General features: G+C 54.9%; 1 protein-coding gene across 1 annotated transcript in view; it reads right to left on the reverse strand.

The window, feature by feature from the left end:
- The window catches only part of ADCY3 (adenylate cyclase 3), an 81100-nt gene that overhangs the window by 1342 nt on the left and 56888 nt on the right, over window positions 1–22870 (reverse strand). The window contains exons 4-21 of the mRNA XM_045549172.1: window positions 20817–20947; window positions 20235–20346; window positions 19981–20108; window positions 18556–18714; window positions 17642–17819; window positions 12798–12926; window positions 11043–11185; window positions 10759–10920; window positions 9535–9622; window positions 8647–8763; window positions 6534–6793; window positions 6184–6249; window positions 4844–4925; window positions 3874–4032; window positions 3210–3356; window positions 2509–2628; window positions 1121–1244; window positions 321–445 (exon numbers count right to left, since the gene is read on the reverse strand). Coding sequence (XP_045405128.1) covers window positions 321–445; window positions 1121–1244; window positions 2509–2628; window positions 3210–3356; window positions 3874–4032; window positions 4844–4925; window positions 6184–6249; window positions 6534–6793; window positions 8647–8763; window positions 9535–9622; window positions 10759–10920; window positions 11043–11185; window positions 12798–12926; window positions 17642–17819; window positions 18556–18714; window positions 19981–20108; window positions 20235–20346; window positions 20817–20947 — 2430 coding nt within the window. The remainder of the gene's footprint in view (window positions 1–320; window positions 446–1120; window positions 1245–2508; window positions 2629–3209; window positions 3357–3873; window positions 4033–4843; window positions 4926–6183; window positions 6250–6533; window positions 6794–8646; window positions 8764–9534; window positions 9623–10758; window positions 10921–11042; window positions 11186–12797; window positions 12927–17641; window positions 17820–18555; window positions 18715–19980; window positions 20109–20234; window positions 20347–20816; window positions 20948–22870) is intronic.

Consider the following 22870-nt stretch of genomic DNA (forward strand, 5'->3'; position numbering starts at 1 on the left):
CCTTTTGTGGAGCTTTTCTGCCAGACCCAGCTGATACAGAGCAGGATTGCTGCAGGGGCAGCTGCTATAGGCACAAAAAGTTTATACCAAGAGGCAAGCTATTCTCATCCAGAACTTAAATTTCACAAATGGGTTGAAGCATCTTCTCACTTCTCTTGATGCTATCGTTGAGGCCTCTTCCAGCTCTTGCCCTTAATCTCACAGCGCTGCCGACTTATGTTCTGGGCTAAGGGGAGGAGGCACTAGTGCGTAGCAACCAACTGTTCCGATCTTGTTCACGTTCCGAGTCTGAGCACACGCTTAGTTGTGGCTGGACTTACCTGAATGTTGCCCATGACCCCCGTGGACTCCATCCTGCTGGCCACGTTAACCGTGTTGCCCCAGATGTCATAGTGTGGTTTCCGGGCTCCAATGACCCCAGCCAAAACCCCTCCTTTGTTCATGCCTGGGGTAGAGACAGAGTTTAGTACAGCCACATGCCAAATCTTGTCATTAGCCTTTCTCAGAAGCCGCCACAACTCCTCTCCTACAGAACTTGTCACCTGACTCCTACCATGAAGCTCCAAATTATATAATAGGTCATATTCTTCGTTAAACTTGTCTAAGTTACTGGAGGGCAGAAATCATGTCTCCCATTTATCCTGTCCTTGCCATGTGCTTGGCAAACTTCAGCTACCCCCAGTGTGCTAACTAACGTAGCACTGTAGTGGCCGGCTTCGCTGACACACCTGATATTTCAAGTCTCCTGCAACCTCACCCAGAAGGAATGAGACCCTCCCAGTAGAGGGAAGCTGGTGACGTTAACTCCCTTCAAAGGGCTGGCTGGTCTGAGAAGAGCCAAGCCCTCAGCAGGCACGGAAACCCCTTGGAAAGGCAGGTAACAAACTGACTTCTCTGCCAGACTCAGAAGGCTGGCCAGGCTCGCATTGTAGACAAGCAGGGACAGTGCAGCTTGACCATTTCATCAGTTGGAGCATCTAAAGAGACCGGACTGAAGGTCCTTCAGGTCCCTTCCAGCTCTGAGTGTGAACCTCCCCAATCCAGATGCCTCAGGTCTTTCCTGCAGATTTGCCGGGTCCCTGCGCCAGAAGGGAGATGCGACACCTGGCGGGGCCCTCACCTATGCGCAGCATGAAGTTGTTGAAGGACTGGTTGTTGATGTTCGTAAGTGTGTCCTTCATGGCGAGGGCAAAGTCGGCCAGGTCGGCCAGGTGCTGCCAGCGCTCCTTGTCAGACTTGTCCTCCTGCGCCAGAGTAGCAGACAATGTGTCAGGAGCCATCCAGGCCCGGAACTACCGTAGCCTGCTCAGCTGCCTCCTTCCCTCAGCGACGTCCTGGGGCGGATCCCTACACCCAGTTGTTTAAAGCCTCATTTCCTTCCTCTCACAAAAGAGTCAGCGACCTCTTTAGCTCCAACCTGTCACTGTGACAGAGTTCACATGCGTTCCTCTAGCAGGTCTAGGGCAAAGACTGGGCAACGGTGGTAGGGAAGACAAACGCTATTAGTGTCTGCCATGCGCCTCAGCACGAGGCAGCTCTCTCCACTACCTTATGTGAGCCTGGTCATTAGAATTTCTGAAGTTGTCCTTTTTGGATTCTTCAACTAGGTAATAAGTAAGCACTTGAGGGTGATGACCTGCCTTTGACATGTGTCTTTAACCTCATCCATACAGTAGAGAAGGCAGTAGGACTGACAGCAGAAGACAGCTGTAAAGGTGAAAGAGGATAATGATATTTTAACAACTGTGCTTGGGGCCCGGTGTGCTGGCTCATGCCTGTAATCCCAGTGCTTTGGGAGGCCAAGGTGGGAGGATCACTTGAGGCCAGGAGTTTGAGATCAGCCTGGGCAATATAGTGAAATCCCATCTCTAGAAAACAATTTTGAAAAATTAGCCAAGTGTGGTGGCATGTGCCCCTTGTTCCAGCTACTCAAGAGGCTGAGCCAGAAGGATCACTTAAATTCAGGAGTTCAAGGTTACAGTGAGCTATGATCATACCACTGCACTCCTGCCTGGGTGACAGAGCAAGACCTAGTCTCTTAAAAAAACAACAAAAAACCAAGAACAAAACCCAGTACTTGGGACCGGGGCCCCCACAGCTCATTTCCTCTCCTGGTAGCCAAACTGACTCACAGGGCTCCCCTCTGAGCTTTTATCACTGCGCAGTTGCGTAGATGGCTCCTGCGCCCAGTTCTTATGAAAGCACAGAGCGTCGAGGGGCATCCACAGCACACATGCATCACCTTAGGCCTAAGGTGCAGGACAGTGATGGGGTTTATGTGTGTTCTGTTTTTCTCATTAAACTTTCTCCGTAAGCCCTATTTCATATTTATATTTATTTACGGTTATATGGTGCTGGTGGTGTGTGTCTGACCCCTTGGTACAATAGCACTCAACTGCTCTTTCACTCTTGTGACCTCGCATTTCCCACATGCTAGGTGTGGGGGGCCAATCTCCTGCTTTGGGGCAGAGCCTCGTCTCCTCTGCAGCCACTGGGGTGGGCAGCTACCTTGCTGGAGCTGGTAAAGCCATTGGTGTTGACGTCTGGGGTGACTCCTGAAGCTGCCATGTAGGTGCTGCCAATGGTTTTGATCTTGGTGATGACTCGGAATTTGGGGTTGTCCAGGAGCTGAGACCAGGATTAAAGAAAGAATTGTCAGCAGAGTCAAAGCAGATGAGTGAGCTAACTAAATGACAGATATGAGGACCCCACAAAACATCCAGGAGTTGCAGAGATGCTTTCCTATAAAAGCTTTTATTTACTCCACTGCCTATCTGCCACAGGATCCTGGGCAAACTTCCTCACTTCCTTAGTTTCCACAGCCTTAACATTGGGATAAAAGTGCCAGTCTCCAAGGGTGGTTGAGCACATATGTAAAAGCATTTTCCTTAATGAACAAGTTACCCAATAGATGTTTACTGACTCTGAATTTGAGGGTGGGAGGAATCAGAGGGGCCCTCAGGATTGTGTTTGGCCAGTCTATTTCCTGTGACCTTGCAGGTGACTTCCTAGGCTCCCACCTGCCCCCACCCCAGACCCCACAGTTCAGATGGCTGCAAAAGTCCATACATTACAGGAGGATCTCATCTGGGAAAATGTAGCCAGTCTAGGGTGTCTAGAACATTCTCTTAGGCTTCTGCAGCCTGTCCCAGGATGTAATCTGGAATGGGCCAGCTTTGTGCAGGAGGAGGGGCAGGACAGGCACTCACGGAGTCAAAATCCGAGATGATCTCATTGAGGAAGCGCAGACACTCAATGCCACCATTGTTGATGCTCTCCTCTGTGTAGAAGTCAGCAAAATTGGGCAGGGAGGCAAACATGACTCCAATCTCATCATACGACTGGCTGTACAGCTCCTAAAGAGAGGCAGGACCGAGCGCTCAGTGTCCAACTGCACGATGTGCTAGAAGAACGAGTCTGCCCTCCACACACGGTATGTGCGCTCAGATTTTTGGACCCACACATCTCTCAGATGATCCCAACTTAGAATACTCAGAAAATAGCTCATCACTACTTTGAATAAATAAAAGAATAGCTTCCCTGGTCCCTCTAACAGCCCCAGCTATGAAGAAGAGGGTACAGCGGAGCTGGAAACCACTCTGTTTTGAGAATATCACAGTCGACAGCAAGGCGGTCTCTAGCCAAGGCCTAGTTTTCTGAAATGCGGCCTCAGATGTATGGCCCCATAAACAATATTTACAGCGGCGACCTTTACAGAAGGTCTGAGAAACACTTCCCTCTTGCTTTCCTCATGGTTGCCATTTAGGTTCAACCCTGCCGCAATCCCGTCACGAGAAGGCCTGGCCCAGAGAAAGAGCAGATGAAGACCAATGGCCTCCTGGTTCCAGGCTGCACTTGGGCCACACCCCTCACCTCATCTCTCTTCTTGGACCCCAGGAAATGGCGTGCCACATGTTCAGGCAACATGTTGGTGACCAAGGCCTCATTCCAGCGTCGCATTTCATAGACACGTTCCTTCTGGTCGTGGACCTCGATCTTCCACAAGAATAATGTCCGTGCCAGTTTCTCCACCTACGGGCACAGACAAGGCAGGGCGTGTGCTCTAAGCTGGGCACTGAATGGAGAGATGAAAAACAACTCGCATGGAGGGGTTGCACGTGGAAAAACTGGAAGGGAGACGGGTAAACGGCAAGAGAAGTAAGACCCTGCAAGAATTCGCCTGACCAGAAAGGCCACCCTATCGCTGCAGTGAGGACCCCAGCTCTGTGGTTACCGCAGAGAGCCAAGAGGCCTTCCGTATGTGCGGGGCCTCCTGGGACCTACTTTTAGCTACAGTCTGTCCTGTGGAGGTGGCAGCAGGGGGGATCTCCCAGCCCAGGGTGGAATCCCCATTTCTGGCAGGCTCCATTTGGCTGAGAGGGGACTTGGGGAGGCTGTACTTTCCCTGGAAAACCACTGGGGGGCACTTGAGCCAACATGGAGCCATAAGGCCCTTCTATGGGATCTTTTCCCGCCCTTTCTCCTTCCCTTTTCACCAAACACAAACTTCATCAATCTCCCTTCCCTTCCTCTTCTGGCTCCACGGCCACTGTGTCAGTGACCCCCGGCGCCAGGTGAGTGCAGAGGCAATCTCCCCAGGCTACTGTGCCAGCACTGCCTCCTCTCCCACCCGGCCCGTGCTCCCTTCGGCATCCTGGAGGTCAGAGGAAGAGGCATAGAACTGTTTTCCTTGTGTTAATCACTGAGGAAGAAACCAGAATACAGAGCAGGTGATGGCTTGACCACGGTCACCCACCACGTTGGGTAAAGGGAGCCAGCGTTCCTTAGGGCTTGGGCTCTTAGCTGCCGTGAGCACAAGAGGAAAGCAGGGGTGGGCACTCACGTGGCGGGAGAAGTAGTAAAAGCTCAGCGTCATGACGAGCATCATCGCTGTCATCGAGTACTTGGAAGGCACCAGCGGCAGCCTGCGGGCAGAGAGGGGAGCAAGGGAGAGGCTGCCCGTGCTGCCCTCCTGCACGGGAGTTAGTCCCTCTGACAGGTACTTCTGCTTCCTGTCACCCTGGGCCCTTCCGCATCAAGTGCAGGCCCCCAGGCAGCAAAACTTTCTTAAATCAGCGGGCTCCTGACAGCCAACCAACCCCGGCCCGCCCACTACACTGGGGGTTCACATCAGGGCTGCTCCGGGGTTAACAGACGCTGCGTCGCCTGACCAGGCACAGAAGCTGTCACCGTGTAGGGATTTGGAGAAATAAGAGACATGGGACTAGGGTACAAGTCCACCATGGTGTTTTATAACTTTCATCCATATTTTCATGTGGAGCTACAGTTAAATTCCATCACTGTATAGTATTCTAGTGTATGGATATACCCTGGTTTATATATCCATTTACTGTTGATGTCATTTGGGTTGTTTTCATTTATTTTTTGGGGGGAAGTGTCTACTATGAACTATGCTGCTGTGGATATTCTTGTACATATATCCTGGGGCATATATATAATATGTACATGAATTTCTCTAAGATACAGATATCTGTAGGAGTAGAATTGCTGGGACATAGGTCTATTTTCAATTTTACTAAATAACTTCAAATTTTTTCTAATGTGGTTGTACCAATTTGTACCCCCACCTGGAGGGCACGAGGTACTCCCGTACTTGATATTGTCAGACTCTAATTTTTGCCAAAACTTCCCTGAAGGTCTGTTCAAGTCACTGAATCATAAAATGCTAAAACCTTAGCTCTGGAAGGGACCTTAGGGAACTTCTAGTTCAATGTAAGACTCGGGAAAAGTGACCTGCCTGTGACCCCACAGAAAACTCAGTAACTGCTGCAGGGTTAGAATCCAGATCCTCTAACTCCAAAGTGTGTTCTTTCCTCCTCATCTTCCTGCTACCTGTCTGCTCTGCCAGCCCCAGCCCGTTAAATGCCGCCCTCATCCACCTGGCAGTTCTTTCTCACGTCTCCATCCGGCCTCTGTATCCCACCCTCCACACCCTGCTGCTGGGGCTCCAAGCGTCACTGTCCCTGACGCAGCAGCAGCAGCCCGGATGTCCACGTCCACACTGGAATCATTCTGCCTCTGCTGCAGCCTCCTAGAAAAACACGTGCCAGAGATCACGTGCCTTTGGGAGGGTGAGATCATGGGGCTTTGGCCTGCTGTGTTCCCTGTCTCTAGAAGAAGGTCCCTAAATGCACACCAGGAGGGGAAGGCAGGAGCCCTTACCTGTCAGTGCCATTGAGCCCAGGGGCGGAGAAGATCCGCATCTTCTCTGAGGCCATCACAGAATAGCTGTTGGACAGACAACAGCACACTCAGGCCCCATCGGGGTACAGGAGCCACACACAGGTATCCCACATCTTCCACTCACGGAGAATGGAGAAATCCATCCCCAGATCCCAGCCAACCTGGGACATGTCTGTGAGAATCCATGCACCCAGGTTCTTGTACAGGCCTTTGATGACCCCCCGAGGCAGAAAGCCACTTCAGTGCAGGCCCATGACCTTAAAGTAGGGACTTGGGCGGGGGGTGGGAGGAGGAAGACAATACAGACCCCCAATCCGGCTTCATCTTACCTGTGTTCCTGAAAACGTCTGTGGTCATAGTCATCAAAGATGGGACGCCAGGCATAGAGGTTGATGGTGGCCACAGCACCCGTGACAAGTAGCATAAGCGTGAGCTTCACCATGTGGCTGACCTGCACCAGCATGATGGTGGCGATGAGGGACAGCACGGCGACATAGTTGTAATACTTGGGGTTCTCCAGGCAGCCGCCCTCCACCTCCGTCCCTGCCGTCGCGTTGCCGGGTCCCGCGTAGTACTGGAGACAGCTCAGCTGGAGGCCAGGACGGGCGGGTGGGAAACGCGTGCAAGGGAACAGCAATGCTGGTCAGAGAGGGCTGGGCCAGGGCAGTGAACGTTCTGCTGCCTCCTCCCACGGCTCCCTCAGAAACACCAAGAAAGGTGGGAAGATTTACCAGGAAATAAGCATTCAGAAGTTAGTAATTGCTACTAAGCTTTACCATCATCTCATATGATGTTCACAAAAATTCTCTATTTTTAGTACCACTCCTATTGTATAGAAAATTCAGAGGCCAGACTTGCCAAGAGCAGCACAACCAGCAGGCGGTGAAGCCAGAACTAGGAGCCAAGCCTGCAGGCTCCAAATCCAACTGCTCTTCCCTCCCACAGCACACTGCTGCTGCGGGAGGGGCTGTGGGGCCGGCCCCCACTCACAGCTCCTGGGCTGACTGCCAGTCTCTGCCCAAACACTTCCATTTGGGGGACACTCACTACCTTCTGGGGTCTGTTCACTGGTTCCACGGCTGGGCAGACACAGTCGGTAGAAAGTGCATCCATCAGCTCCATCAATCCTACTTTTTTGTACCTTTCACCCACTGGGGTTGTCTTGCTTTGGCCAAGTTCTCAGCATGCAATTCTGGCATGTGCAAAGTTTCATTCCTCCCTAGTTTTTTACCCCTCCATGGGTGATGGCATCTCCAGATGTCCCGCACAGTGTCGATGACCATGTTAAACAGTGGTCCCCAGACCTGGGCACCAGGCTCCGGTGGATTCTGACATGCAAGGGGTCTAGGGCTTCTCTTCCCTGGGCAGTGGGCACCGCGCGAGCCACGGGCATGTCAGGTTCTGGAGCTCCTAACTCCTCGTTCCAGTTGGAGTTCTGCCTGATTAGTTGTAGCCCTGGAGCTTTTCATACTACTGCCAGAATAATCTCCATGCTGAGTTTACTCCTGTGATTAACTTATTAAAGAAAAATACAGCAAATAATATAACCAACATTGTATTTGACAAAAAGGACTTTTTTAAGGGAATGCACGTGGTACCAACCAAAATAGGAGGTTGTGACAACTGACAGCTCCAGTAACAGCTCCAAGCACTCAATGCTCAATAAATGCCTGGTGGTTCTAAACCAACAGATCTGGGCTTCTAAATCCTGTCCCTTCTCCCTAGGAAGGCATCTGTCTCCCCCTCATGGGACCCCATCTTCTCCCTGACCTAAGGAGAGCCCAGAACAGAAGATGATCTTGTCTGCCCTTAGCCACGTGGGCTCTGTGAAGCTGCTGTCCCCACTGGCCCACCTCTAGGAAGGTCTGGCTCTGTTCGAATGGGTGAAGGTGAGACAGGGAACAGGCGCACCCTCCTGTCCTGACAGCGGACACTGGCCCCATTGCAAGGAGTACTTAGGATATGCAGAACACTTACGAGGACTGTGCCCCCTAAGCAGTGAGATAGGGAGGACTGGGATTTAGAACTGCTTCAATTCTTGACTGTACTGGCTGTGTGACCTAGAGCAAGTGAATTAACCTTTCTGAGCCTTAGTTTCTCCATATGAACTGTGGATACAGCCACCAACTTCTCAGGATTGTTATAATGATTAAATGAGTCACTGTATGTAAAACACCTAGCACAGTACTGGGCACATGGAACTGGGCTCTTGGACTGTGTGACAGCAGGAGGAGGGTGAGGAAACAAGTCAGTCTCAGGTTCCCTGGACGGCAGGGAGAAGATCCCCTAGGTCTGGCGGATGATCTGTTTAGGAACCTGGATGCCACTCCCAACCCGCATGTGATGGTGGGAGGAAGGACGGCCGAGCGGCTCCCGCTGCCCACACAGAAGCCTTCCCCACTGAGAATGGGTGTCCCTTCAGTACAGACAGCAGGGACTCACCATGTCCACGACATTTGCCATAACCAGGATGAAGATGGCTAACATGGCCCAGGTGTTCCTGGCCCAGCGGGTCCGGTCGATCCAAGTGGAGAAGGCCACAAGCTTCTTAGGAAAGGCCTAGAAGGAAAGGCATTTCAAGGGCCATGAGCCTCTGACAGCCCCTTCTCCCACAGACATGACTCCCGTTGCTCCCACGCTCTAGTCCCAGGAACCTAGAAAGTGGTGCTTTGCCTGCGACTCAGCTGACAGCGAGGGACAGCGCTGTGATGAGAGTGCACGACTCCTGGTGCTATGCTGGTCCTACTCAAGGCATCTGTGACACCACGGCTCCCAAATCGCAGCCCTTCCCAGAGCAGACAGTGACCTCCCCAGGAGGGCGTGCTCTCTCCCCTAGGGGCGAGGCCAGGGCAGGGGACACTTCAGGGCTGGCTGTCTCTGGAAGCTACCTGCCTCTCCTGGGTCAGTAAACCTAAATCTTCCAGGATACCTGGAGAGCCACCTGTCAGATTAATTTTCCTAAAACACTGCTTTTCCCTTGTCATTCTGATCAGAAGCTCTGCCTGGCACCCCAGTGCCCCCAGGAGAAAGTCTCAGTCCCTTTACCCTGGCGTACAAGGGCCTTCACCATTGGGGCCTCCACTGCTTTTCCACCCGGTTCCCGTGTACCCAGACCCTGCCTTGCCCAGCGCACTGCAGCGTCAGCCCGCCCAAGCCCAGCCTAGGGAGGGCTCGGCTGGTGGCGAATGAACAATGGATGAACAGATGGATAAACGCCTGAACCATCCTAATGGAGACGACTGTCTATCGCGAGTTGACAGGATGCATAGCTCCATCAGCATCCAGTTGTACCGGGAACGCCACTGGGCCCAAGAGGAAAGCGCCTCTTACCCGGGGAAAGATGGCAGCCAGCGAGCAGGTGGTCAGAATCAAGAGGAGAATCTCCCCAACCACAAAGGTCACGTAGTTTGTCATAAGCCTGTGACAGAGAGCAGACGGGTCAGAGGGAACAGTGAGACCAGATCGGGTGAGGGGCTAGAGGGGAGACACAAGGAGGCCCCCTAAGCTCGGCATGAGCCTGTGCCGGAGAAGTTCCTCGCTGACACCGGGGACTCCTTACTGCTGGCTGCGCAGAACAGGATGAAGAGGCCCCAACGAGGGGGCCGCCAGCTGTGACTGTTGGCTGGGACATCTCCCGGAGAAGGGATGACTCACAGACACCCTGGGCAGAGCCCAGCAAAAACTTGGAAGGGACCTTAGGAATGTGCGTCCGCCGTGTGCTGCGCCGCAGGACAGAGACGGGACAGGGCGGCTCCCTCGCTGCTGGGAGCCACTAAGAGTTCGCCTTTGACCCCTGCGCAGAGCTTTACACGGTCATGTCCCTCACACGGCCACTTCAGCTCAACTGAGAAATGTGCTGTCCCCAAACGCTCCTCTCACACCCACTCCCAGTTAAGCCTTCCACGGAAAGTACTTTTGCCAAGAGTCCCAGGAACCTCTGTGTTGCTAAATCCAATGTCCGGTTCTCAGTCACCTGCTTGAATCATTTCTCTTGCTTGGTTTTCAAGATCTTCTCAGACCCTGCTGGTTCTCTCCTGGCCCCCAGCTATACGCACTGCTGCACCGGCACTCGGTCCCTGAGCCGCTTCTCCCCCCATCTGCATGTGCCCTTGACCTCGTCACATGTCATCATGCCTTCAATATAGCCTGTGTGGGGGCAACTCGCAAGTTTGTGTCCCCAAGCCCAGCCTCTTCCTGAGCTCCAGACTGTATCTGGCAGGCATCTCACACTTAACTCTGAAACCAAACTCCTGATCTCTCCTCTTCCCACCACCGCCTCCAGCTTGGGTATCGGCCACTGTGTCCTGCCAGCTGCTCAGGTCGGACACCCAGGAGACGCCCTGCCCCACTCTCACGCCCCACGGCCATCCGTCGGCAAGTCCCGCCAGCTCTCTCTCCAAAACACATGCAAAACGCCACTTATCATCATCTTCGATAACTTCGGCCTGGCCCGAGCCACCATCACCTCTAGCTGGTCTCACTGCCCCCTTTAGCGAGCTCTTGCTCACTACCACCCTCCCCTGCTGTCATTTCCCACCACCGCGCCTCCCTCACCAGGGGTCAATGAGAATCTCGACCAGGGCCGTGCACAGCAGGACGACGCAGGAGCAGCTGAAGGCGGCCCCACTCTGCTTTTCCTTCTCCACTGAGTAGCGGGTTTCCATCTCGGGGTCCATGAAGCGCATAGACAGGAGGAAGGTGTTTCTCTTCTTCACCCTGCAGCGGAAACAAGCCCCACGAGTCACAAATGCAGCACCTGCCCTGGCCTCCAGGGCCTGAGCCCCGTGCCGGGGCAGGGGCGCCCAGGGTGAGGGCCGGGACCTCTGCAGGCCACTTACACCTGGGCAGACTCTCGCTCCAGCAGGGCCTCGTTGAGTAGCTGGTTGAGCTCGTGCTCGTCCTCGGAGGCGTCCACCACCCGGTCGGCCAGGTCCTGAAGGCGCAGCCTCCGGCGAGGGTTGGGGAACGAGGGGTTGTCGGCCTGTAAGCCAGGGCGGCAGAGTCAGTGGGACAGATGGGAGAGTGGTGGCGAGGAGTCGGGAGAGACGGAGGTGGGAGAGGAAGGCAGCAGAAGAGACCACACTAATGAGGACTCATCCTTGCAGCTCTAAAAGCCCTTTCCGGCAAAGTCTTCCCCACGCTCCCACTGGCTCCACCCTGCTTGGCTTTCGACCAAAGCTCCCGTCCTTCCTGCTCTCCCTGGGCCCCAACCGCGCTCTGCGGTGACGGTCACTGATGGCAGTGTCATGGGGCGACCCCGGTTCCCGGACAGGAGACCTGGAATTTGAGGCAGCTGCCGGGTCGGCGCAGTCCTGGCACAGCCTGCTGTGTGGATGGGGGCCACACACACCAGCACGCTGGGGACAGGCATGATCCCCAAGCCCAGGGCTTAGAAAGCTGGCAAAGGAGCCACGAGGGGAAAAGCGATGGAGAGAAGGCTGTCCCTGCACTGGCAGCTGACACGGGGCGCCGCAGGCGGAGCTGGGCACCCGCTACCGTTTTATTCCCGTCACAGAGGAAAACCATCAGCTCTACGGACGGGAATCCCGACTGGTTCCACAGCCGGCAGTCCAAACAGCAACTGGGACCGGGCACGCCAGAGCCACCCAAATGGGTCCGAGAGTGTCTGGGGGCAGAAGCAAGGCCCTGGTCTTAGCGCACAGGGGCTGCTGGCTGAGTGTGACCCCCAAATAATGCATGTTCCCCCAGCCCCGTTCTTCTCCTCTGAAGTCATGTGGATGGTCTGTTCCTGCACCAAGAACCTCAGTCCGTGAAGCATATGCTGGAGCAGTGTGACACTGGCTAATGGTGAGGACACACAAAGTCACAGGCTGCTAAAGCTGTATCTCTGTCCTTCTTGCTAGTAGGTAACATCAAATCTGTATTTCCACTTCTTAACAAGCAAATCGCAACAAGGAAGAGCTACTGAATGTTTGGTGTTCGAGAAAAACCCAGTTTACTGTATTCGTGCCCTGTCTACCTTGTTCTCCAGCGTCTAGATCTAAAGGCATCAGGGACAACTTTTCTGTCTCCCCAACGCAGTGACGGGCAACCTTGGTGAGGCAGACAGTCCTGTCTCCACGGCGCCCACCTTTATCAGTGCATATGCTCAAGCAGCTCTTCAGCAGTGGACAAATTCCAAGCTGTGCCCTGCCTCTGGGACAGCACACCGATTCCTCACTCCAGTGGGCTTTGGAAACGCCCCCTCTGCGCATGGGGCTTGTGGGGCTGGAGCCTGGCCAGAGGGGTGAGCCCAGCTCTGAAGCCCCACTTCCCGAACAGTCTCAGATCCTACAGGACTGTCTGCAGATGTCCTCGCTGATCTCACAGCGACAGGATTCAGGGCCTCAGGGGGAGCATCTCCTTTGACCTCACCTACCCCACCCCAGGTAACTGATGAGGAGACGGCTGGGCTGGGGGAGCCAGAGAGGGTGTCCTGCCCGTGGCCGCAGTGCTAAAAAGGAGCAGATCCTGGGCGAGCGGCCGGGTCTCCCACGCCCAGCACACGACTCTCGCTGCAGCTACTCGCTGCCTTCCTGTCCCTGCCCATGTCCTGGGCTGTGCGCCCTCCCTGCCCTCAGCCCTGCACGCACCTGGGCGTCCGGCTCCTCGGGCTCCTCCGACGTGGAACCACCGGCGTGGACGCTCCCATTGGGCTCCTTGGTCTCGATGAGGGCCGGGGAGCTGGGCTTGGAGGAAGTCGGGGCTCCGTTCGGCAGGCCCTGCGGAGGAAAACAGTGGTCATCGGGGACCCAGGACACGGCCACCTGCCTGTCCCAGCCTGTGGCTGGTTTATAATCAGTCTGGAATCTTCCCACTGGAGTTTTAGAAGCCTCATTGACTTAGGAACTCCACTATTCAGTTCCTCCTCTAGAATATTAATTTTAAAATGCTTTTAATTTTCTAGTGTCAATTTCCATTAATAAAAATTTTCTAAGCAGAGAAAGACCCAGTTGTTCCAACTCCCATTTCAAAAACAGCAATTCAATGACAGTGATTCACAGGTGTTTTTGGTGTAGATCCCTGTTAAATGCCAGTTCCGCCAATCGTTAGTATTTTTCCTTGATAGGATAAGTTAAACACTGTAACGCAGGGCAACAGTTCATTCATTCACTATTCATCGAGTGTCTACTATGTGATAAGAATTGTTCTAACTCCTGGGGATACAGACAAAACGTCCTGACCCGTGGAGCTCGCGTTCCAATGAGGAAAGGCACAGCAACAAGTAGGTAAAACTACACAGGACACAGGACACAGTGCGCTGTGCTACGCAGGGAGAGAGGGCAGCAGAGTCGGCACAGGGATTGTCGGGGAGTCCGACTGTAAAGAGAGCAGGTGTCACTGTGCAGATGACCTTTCAGTGAAGACCTGGAGGAGCGATCACACAGCTACCCGGGGAGCATGCTCTCTGGGAAGAGAGAACAGCCGGCGCAGAGGGCCTGGGGCAAGCGCGTGCCTGGAGGATTTGTGCAACCACCCAGCGGCCGGCGTTGCTGGAGTAGCGAGTGGAAAATGGGGAGGCATGGGCCAGGCTGCACGGGGCCCCACTGACCTCTGTCGGGCCTTCCGATTTTACCCTGAGTGAGCTGAAGACCAAAGAGGGGCACTGAGCAGGAGAGTGACATGATTTCACTTGCTGTGCTGAAAAAGAAGGTGGAGGGGCAAGGGCAGAGGCAGGAATGAGAACTCTGCAGGGGTCCAGGCACCAGAGGACAGCGGCTCGGAGGGGGCTGGGAGGGGTGTGGGGAGTGGTGGGGACTGACTCTCGCAGGAAGAGTCAACAGAACTTGCTTGTGGACTGTAGAGAGGAGTCAAGGCTGACTTCCAGTCTTTTGGTCTGAGCAATGAAAAGCATGCAGTTGCTGTTAACTGGGATGGGGGGACTGAGGAAGAGCAGGAGCTCTGGAGACCCCCGTCACAGGCACAAACCTAGTCGGACAAGAGGCCACATGCTGAGTGCAGGGAAGCCGCTGGGGCTGAAGATACAAATTTGGGAGTTGGCGTTTAAAACGACGACGACAAGATGACATGAGATTGACACAAGGTTAGTGCCAATAGGGAGATGTCTCAGAAGCTTTTTAACACTTTGGGAAGGATTCATTATAATAATTATCCTCAAACTCTCCTTATCACTTTATTCAGCTAAACCACAGGGAGAGATTTCTGCAAACAGAACTGTGTTTACTCCTATGACTTCCAGAGAAGTTACTCTCATTCCTAACCTCTCCCCACTACCATTCCTCTCTCACGCACGCATCGTCCTTCCTGTCTCAGTCACTCCTGCTTCCTTCCTTCTGACTCGGGGACACTGAGTAGTTCGGTGATCTCGCACTGCCCTATCCCAGTGCATGTGTGTGGGAGACTCTAAACAATGGTTAAGCTAATCACGTGGACTTGTGACAGCTGCCCCAAGTGGGTCACGTACCAACACACGTGGGGGCCAACGGCTATTACACAACCTGGCAGTTAAGACAGCTGGAATCATCTACAGCAGCTAAACTTTTAAGTTCCCTGAGAGGAGACAGAACACAGTGGACACCGGAGTATTTATCAATGGCATACGACAAAGGCTTAATTTTTCTAATTAACAAAGAGCTTCTACAAATTTTAAAAAAAGGCATCAAAGGTTAGAAATGAATATGCAATTCACAGAAGAAAATCACCTGGCCGACAGCCATGTTAAAAATGCCCAGCCCTACTAATAATTAAAGAAATGAGGTTCAAACAATGAGATATCACAGTTTCACCTTTAAGATTAACAAAGATAGGCCGAGTATGGCGGCTCATGCCTGTAATCCCAGCACTTTGGGAAGCAGGAGTATGGCTTGAGGCCAGGAGTTTGAGACCAGCCTGGGCAACATAGCAAGACCCCATCTCTACAAAAAAAATAGAAAAATTAACCAGGCGTGGTGTCACATGCCTATAGTCCCAGCTGCTGAGGAGGCTGAGTCAGGAGGATCGCTTGAGCCCAGGAGTTTGAGGCTGCAGTGATCACACTGCACTCTACAGTACACTAGCCTGGATGACAGAATGAGACCCTGTCTCTTAAAAAAAAAAAAAAAAAAAAGATAAAAGTAAGTGCCCAGTGGTATCAAGGGCATGGCTGGGGTGGCAGAGGGGAGTGGGTAGGCAGCATGAGGAAACTGTAAACATACATAACCTTTAAACCAGTACTTCACATCTAGAAATTTATGTTTTTCAGGCAGGGGCACTAAGAAATTGTTAAACATCAACTTTACAAAAATATCGAAAACTTGGCTTGCTCAAAATGTCAGTGAAAGAAAAAAAGCAAATGCCACTCATATTGGAAACAGTGCCACTGTATGTATTTGTCTGATGAAGCGTGTTACGGACTGTGCTGTCCTGTGCAGGCAGCAGCTGTGTGACACACAGCAGGGCCCCTGTTCCAACTGTCCAGAGCCTCCGTGCCAATGTGTTACGCTGTGTGTCAGGGAACTCAACTTGTTTCCGATTGTAAAACGTCACAAGGACTCGAGCACAGCAGCTTCATAAAAAGAACTCTGCCGAGCAAGGCTCCCTGTGCCTCAGTTCCCCCACCTGTAATCCTCACAGGGTGGCAAGTGCTGAGAAGTCCTGACTCAAACTATGCACCTTGCAAGGGTTTCTTAAATAAAATGAGGAAACAAAGTAAAATTCAACACTAGAACAAACAAGAATGAGTGGTGGTGTCACAAAGACAAATATTTGACTGCTGCTTTGTGACTTTAAAGTGGTCCCTAGTAAAACTAAATCTGTGGGTAATTTTTTTAAACAAGAATGGCATTTTCCAACTTATTAAAAATTACATATGCCAGTAATTGTAAATTTTCTAGCACCTCTCAAAGGTAGCTAAATTACCATCAACTTTAGTATAATAGTAGTAACAAGGTACATCTGTAATTTGTCCCAGTGAGTATACTCAGGTGCTGCATCTTGCACTCGTAAAAACATGAACGACTCATGTGGATTTGGTGCAAGGTCAAGTCTGATTTCATGGGGCTCTAATTACCATCCTGAAATTTTCTAATCTTCTGAAAGATGGCTTCCTACTAATACTTTTCTGGGTTCTTAAGAGCATTTGCTGTAGCTGAGACTTCACACTTAGCACAAAATACGCTGTCCTGTCCTTTGCTTTAACATTTAGCACCTAGAGGGTATAGAACATGTCACATCCACCTTTGTGTTCCTCCCAGCTGAGCAGTGTGACCTGCACGAAAGGACAGACCCGACAGACATGGAGAGGCAACGCGGCTGGCAGGGTGGGAGCAGAGCTTCAGTTTCAGAATCCGGCTCTGCCCCCCGTTGGGTCTGCAGCTCACACGAGGGGCTGGGCCTCCGCTCCTCCTCTGCAAAGTGGGCACGACAGCCCCTCCCCCAGGGCTGTCTGGAGGATCAAGTAGGATAAGGGATGCAAACAAGTCCTCAATAAATAGTGGCTACGATTAGATTTGTGGAACAGATGACTCTTCTGTGGGTCTGACTGATTTGCTAGTTGTCGCATACGCCGGGGGAGGGAAGAAGGGGTCTAGTTTTCTCTTAAAACTTTATCAGGAGTAACCTCTTCATCGATCGCTCCTGCAGCCTCACCAGAGTGAGCTTTGCTTTAGCCGCAATTAGGCACAGCCTCAGCCCTGGGTGGTCCTAAAGGACATGACATCCCAGAGCTACCAAACTCTTTAATTGTTAAAAGTCTCATTGGACGGATTCTCCTAACTGAATGAATGAACAAAGAGTTTTGACGTGATAGATTACGGAGAACGAAACAGTCTCCAGATTCAGCAGAGGACGGTAAAGGATCAATTTCTGCACCAGCTGCTGGTGGCTTCGAATCAGATGGACTGTCAGGGGGTTTACTGGAAGCTGCTGAGGGCTTCGGGCTGCAGAGCCACACGGACCCCGCACAGAGACCAGACCGGAGGGCAGGACCACATGATGGCTCTGTCGTTTCTGTCCCACACCTTCAGCTCCCCCTCAGACCTTCCTGGCCTCGGTTCTCCTGGAGAACCAGTCATCCCCACCCCCACCCCCCTCTGTGCCCCCTCTCCCTTGGCATCCTTGTCACTCCTGTGGCTACACCCACTTCCTCCATTCAGGGGACCATATCCCCAACTCAGCCACTTTCCTGAGGGCCACCTACACACTCCCAGTGGCCTCCCCTTCTGGATGTTGTCTCCAGATACACTATGGCCACCTTAAATTCAATCTGCCATGCATTGCACGATCTCCCCCAGGAAGCAGCCTTCTCTCTGAAAGGTGCTGCCACTGGTCTCCTGCCCAGTGGGACTCAACCTGCCACGGCTCAGGGCCAGCCATCTTCAAGTCCTGCCAGCTCCTACCGTAGTCCACGTTACTTTTTTTGCAGACCGCTCCTACCTACAGTCTTGCATGAACCCTTCCTTCCCAACCCCCTAATCCGGTGGGTAGGGTGGGGACTCACCGAGCCGTTGAGGCCATTTTGGGTGGCCGTTTTCTTCACCTCTGGCTTGGACGCGATGATGAGGTAGGTTTCGATGCCCTTCTCCTCCAGGTAATCGCAGCGGCTGCCCCCGTGGCCCGGCTCCACGTCGAACTCTCCTTTCAGGCAGTCCATGGTGCTCTGGGAGATATGCACGCGCCTGGATCGCAGCCAGAGAGCCCCTGAGCACCGGCCAGAGGCAGCCCTCACCCACCCGCACGGGGTGCTGCCAGGGCCTGTGTCCCCAGGCACGTGGGGCAAAGGTAGTCCCGCTACTATCTAGCCGTGGGGACAGTGGGCGCCTGCTCCCCTCTGAGCCTCAGCGTTGATCCCTAAACAGGAATAGTTTTTCTGCATGGGCTGTTGAGAGTATCGAATGTGATGAGGAATTTAAAAGTCTGCTCTGAACTCTAAAGGGGTAAGGTCTGACTTCCTCACCTTGCCTGCTGCCAAGGGGTAAAAAACCCATCTCTGAGGAGTCACAACTGCGGGAAAGAATCAGAACTGCCCTGGCAGGAAGCTCCCTGACCCAGGTGGGAAAGGCCGGCTGACCCCCCCCTCCGACCCCCAGCCTGTCCCCACTACAGGCAGGGCCTGCCCGGCTGACTGGCTGATTCTGTAAGACGTGCAAGCGCCTTGTAACCTCCAAGTCCTGCCTCCGAGCCTGTTAACTGACCTCTACTAGCAATAACACCCTCTGGGGAGACTGGGCTGTGACATCAGCAGAGCTGGGGAAGCCCCCCAAGTGGGTAACGGAGGAGAGACCGCTGCAGGGGTCCTGGCAGGAGAAGCCACAGCCAGCATCAGGCCCAAGGAGGCAGGCACCCTGAGGAGGGATGGATGGGATGGTCCCCTCCCCTGGTCCTCACACCTGCCCACTTGGAAGGGGCGCTCACCCAGGGATGCCACCGGCCTCCATCTTGTTGGCCACAGTGACGTCGGTAGACCACACGTCGTACTGCCAGCGCTTCTGGCCCAGAACGCCCCCCAGCACGGTGCCCGTGTGCACCCCCACACGCATGTCCACCCCGGTCTTGGTCTTCTCCCGCACATACCTGCCAGGTCACAGAGAAAGGAGGGGTCGGGGCGTGGCCTTCACAAGGCGGCCAGCCCCCGACCCCCTGCAGGAGGGATTCTGCACGGCCTCCTTCCTCTCCGGGCCGAGGGGGCCTACAGGTGCCCGCACCCTTCTGCCTGCATCTGAGCGCACGCCTGCTGCGGGCCTCACGCAGGCCAAGGCTGGAGCCCGGTCGGCAGTCACAGGCCGGTGGGACAGGCGCAGAGCAGCTCTCCTCCCCGCCCTCTGTCCCCTGAAGGACCTCCAGTTTCTGTCTCCCGCTTGTTTACTCATTCTGCAGTGAGGATTTCACCGAGTGTCTGTGCGCGCCAGGCACGTTCTAGGTGCTGCAGACTCAGGTGAACAAAGAGCTGTGAACTGCTCCCTGCATGCGAGCTCCAGGAAGGGGCAAATTCAGAAATTTGCCTCATGGGGACAGGAGAAGGAGCTGAGGTTTCTAATCCTGAACTACTGTCCCCCGCCCCTGGCCTAAAGGCATTTATTTCTTGCCGATTCTAGAGGGGGTTTAACCTGGAAGATTGTAAAAATGCAAAGCCACTCCCTCAGCGACAGCAGTAAAGAGTGAGCCCAGCTCCTGGACTCCACCCCGAGGGGGAGGAGCCTCGGCAGGTGCTTCCCTTCCCACTCAGGTGCTGCTGTCACCCGGCCCACCAGAGAGCTTCAGTCACCAGAGGGACCGTCTTTTCCAAGATCTCCAAAGCCTCCTAGAGCAGTGACAAGCGGGGAGAGTGGGGGAAAGACAGTTCACCTCCCTCACAGCCTCCGCCACGTCACGTGGCTTCAGCAGTCACCTCCTGGCGAGATGGGGAGGGCAGTCCTTGAACCCACCTGCCTGGGGGGGTCATGGTGAGAAAAAACTCGAGGGAAAGAGATGGAGACGTGAAGGAGCATCCCAGCACCGTGAGGTGGTGCGATGACTCTCACAACAGCTACTGCCAGCAAAAAAAATAACGTGGTGGACTATGGCCGGAAAGCACGCCCCAGAGGCTGCAGAGGTCCTGCAATGTCCCTCGGCTGTGAGGACGGTAAGCCACGCCCTGACTTCCCGGAGCTGGGGACTGAGCCACTGTCAACCAGTGCTGCATCCCAGTGAGCTGCGTTCCATGTCCCCAGTGGACCCCTCCAAGGGACCTTGGCTGGCACCTGCTGGGCTGGTGCGGGAAGCCTCCTTCCCCCGGGTGCAGGTCAGGACCCCGCACGTGCCCTGGGAGCCCCCCGCCCCGAGGTACCCAGAGGCACTCACGAGATGGCCTCCACCATGGCGAGCCCCATGAGGATGGAGCAGACGGCGTGGTCCTCCCGGTAGTCGGGCAGGCCGCAGATGCAGTAGTAACAGTCGCCCAGGATCTTGATCCGCAGCTGGTGGTATTTCTGAAAGCGCAGAGTCCCTCCTCAGCCACGGGGGAGTGGTGACGAGGGCGGAGGAGGGCAAATGGAGAGAGTGAGGGAGCCGGGAGGGTCAGGCAGGGCTTGAACGCCGCAGGGTCGGGTACTTACGGCTGCCAACTTATCGAAGCGGGCAAAGAGCTCGTTGAGCAGCTTCACGAGCTCCTGGGCACTGCAGGCGGACGACAGCTGGGTGAAGCCCACGATGTCAGCGAAGAGGATGCTGCGAGGAGGGAACCGCAGGCGGTGAGGCACACCGGACTCCACCGCCTGCTCCTGCCCCAACCCACGGGGCAGCCAGGATGACGGGGGAACAGGGCTTTGCTCAACCCCAGAGCGGTGAGACCCTCGTACCCCCAGGCAAAGTTGGGGCTCTGACACTCCCCTCTGCAGGGCTCCCTGCCCCATGGCGCCCGGGGACCACCCACACGGCCCCACTCCTGCCCTGGGCTGGGCGTATCCTTCTGCCTGGAATCACGGGTCCAGCCCCAGCACTGGCCCTGAATGGCTGGGTGACCTCACAGGAGTCCCTTCCCCGCCCAAGGATGGGGTCGGACCAGGCAGCTTCAAGCACAGTGCAGCTGACATCCGCCAGCTTCTCCCGCGGGGTCATCGGGAGGTCCCAGGAAAACTCTCACAGCCCTCGGTGCCCGGCAGGGCCCACAGATGTGTGTCCCTCTGTGGCCGGCGCACCTGACGTTCTCGTGGCGGTACATGTACATGGTGTTGAACTGCTGCTGGTCCTTCTGGCTCTCGTCTTTCTTCATGTCCTTCAACATCTCGTCGGCCACGTGCTTGGGCAGGATGGAAAGCATGAGGTTCTCCTGGGAGAGCAGCAGAGGGTTAGAGGGGAGGGCAGGGCCTGGCCTGACTTTTCCAGGGGCAAGTTCAGATACCTCCGGGGAGAAATCCCCTGGTCCTGGCGAGAGACGTCAGCCAGGACCCACGCTGACCCTCCACAGAGCCCGCGCAGACCCGCATGGGGAAGCAGCCAGGGGCCCAGGACAGTCGGCGTCCGGCCCTGAGAAGGCTCAGAGCTGTGGCAGCCCCTTCAGAGCAGTCAGAGGGGCCTCAGAGAAACCCAAGCGTGGCTCTGTGCTCAGCATCCTCCTCATGCCACAAGAAATGTGACAGTCCCTGTGTCGGCTGCTGCACTGTGAGCTCTGGGGGCAAGATCTCTGCAGAGTCACCTCGTGTCACCCACCGTGCCTGAAATTCAGATTCGACCTGGAGACCTCCTGTGTACCAGGTGCCACACAAGGTGCCCGTGACACAAAACCAGTGCAAGTTTGCACCTCAGAGAGCTGAGGGTCCCGTGGAGAACACAGGCAGGCACGCCCAGCGCAGTGCAGCGAGGTAGTTTCCGTGACCGGAGAGGGGGACAGCGGACTATGCAATGACAGGGGAGGAGGCATCAGGAGCCTTCCTGGAAGCGAGCCCTGGCCAGGCCTTGAAGACGAGATGCTAGAGCGCTCCTGCCAGAGGGGCCACACACACAAAGGCACAGGCACAAAAACTGTGCCAGGGTCAGGGACCTGCACTATCTCAGTGGAGGCAGAAACAGGAATGCGGCTTGAGAGCCAGGCACTGTTTAGCCCAGGGGTCAGCGAACTGTGGCCTAGGGGCGCACTCTGGCTGCTGCCTGCTCTCATTAATGAAATTGTACTGGCACCCAGCCAAGCCCCTTTGTTTACCTATTGTCTCTGGCTGCCTTTGCCTCCAGTGGCAGAGCCAAGTGGTTCTGACAGAGACCATATGGCCAGCAAAGCCGAAAATATTTACTATGTGGCTCTTTTCAGAAGTTGTTTGTGGCTGGGCATGTGGGAGGATGGTGCCGTCCCGAAACTGGGAACAGAGGAGCAGCAGACGTGAGGGGAAGGCAGGAGTCTGGCTCTGAGGGCCGTGGGCCGCCGTGCGGGGGTGCCCCGCAGGGGACACTCAGGGAGACCAGGGGGCTGAGCCCTGGAAGCCATGGGACAGACCGAGCAGAAGGGAGAGAGGGGAGAGGGGACGACTGACAGCACAAGGTGCTGGAGGGCGGGAAGTCGAGCAGCGAGACCCAGCGGGGAGCCCTGCCACGAGGGGAAGGCTGTCCCTGCACCCCTGCAGGGAGGAAGGTGATGATGGTGGCTGGGGAAGGACGATGGGAGTAACTTTAGGGACAACCTCAAGTTGAGGTTTTGTAGGATGGAAACTGCAGAAGGTCAAGGGCACGAGAACTGGCTAATGGCGAGGAAGTGAGTACACTGAGGCCTGTGGGCCAGGCAGCAAAGCAAGTGAGGCCACCTGGGGGAGGCAGAGGCTGGGCCAAGGGCTGAGATGCAGAAGCCACAGGTGGGCACAGTGGGGACAACTGAGAGCAGAGATGGGGCTGGAGAGCAGCAGCCACTGACTTCCAGGGCGGAGCAGGTGACCAGACCAGGGTGTCGCCAGGGGTCAGCTGCGAGAAGTCCGAGTGAGGCGGGCTGGACTCAGGATGTCCAGGAACTCCGTGTCCTGAGTGCAGGTTACAGGGGTTACCGGGGTCTGGGTGGCCAGAAAACCAAGAGCTAGTGGCTCTGTCCTCAGCACCTGAGGCCTGATCAGGGCTCACTGGACCACAGGGGCACTGAGGCTGCGGGTCCCAGGCCACTGGGGCATGCAGGGACCTCACCTCCCGCTGAGGCCAGCTCTGCTGTGTTCAGTGCACCGAGGCCCGGGACAGCCCAGCTCAACTGCACGGCAGACACCAGACGCACCTGCTCTGG

The sequence above is a fragment of the Lemur catta genome, chromosome 4, assembly GCF_020740605.2.
Source record: "Lemur catta isolate mLemCat1 chromosome 4, mLemCat1.pri, whole genome shotgun sequence".
NCBI lineage: Eukaryota > Metazoa > Chordata > Mammalia > Primates > Lemuridae > Lemur > Lemur catta.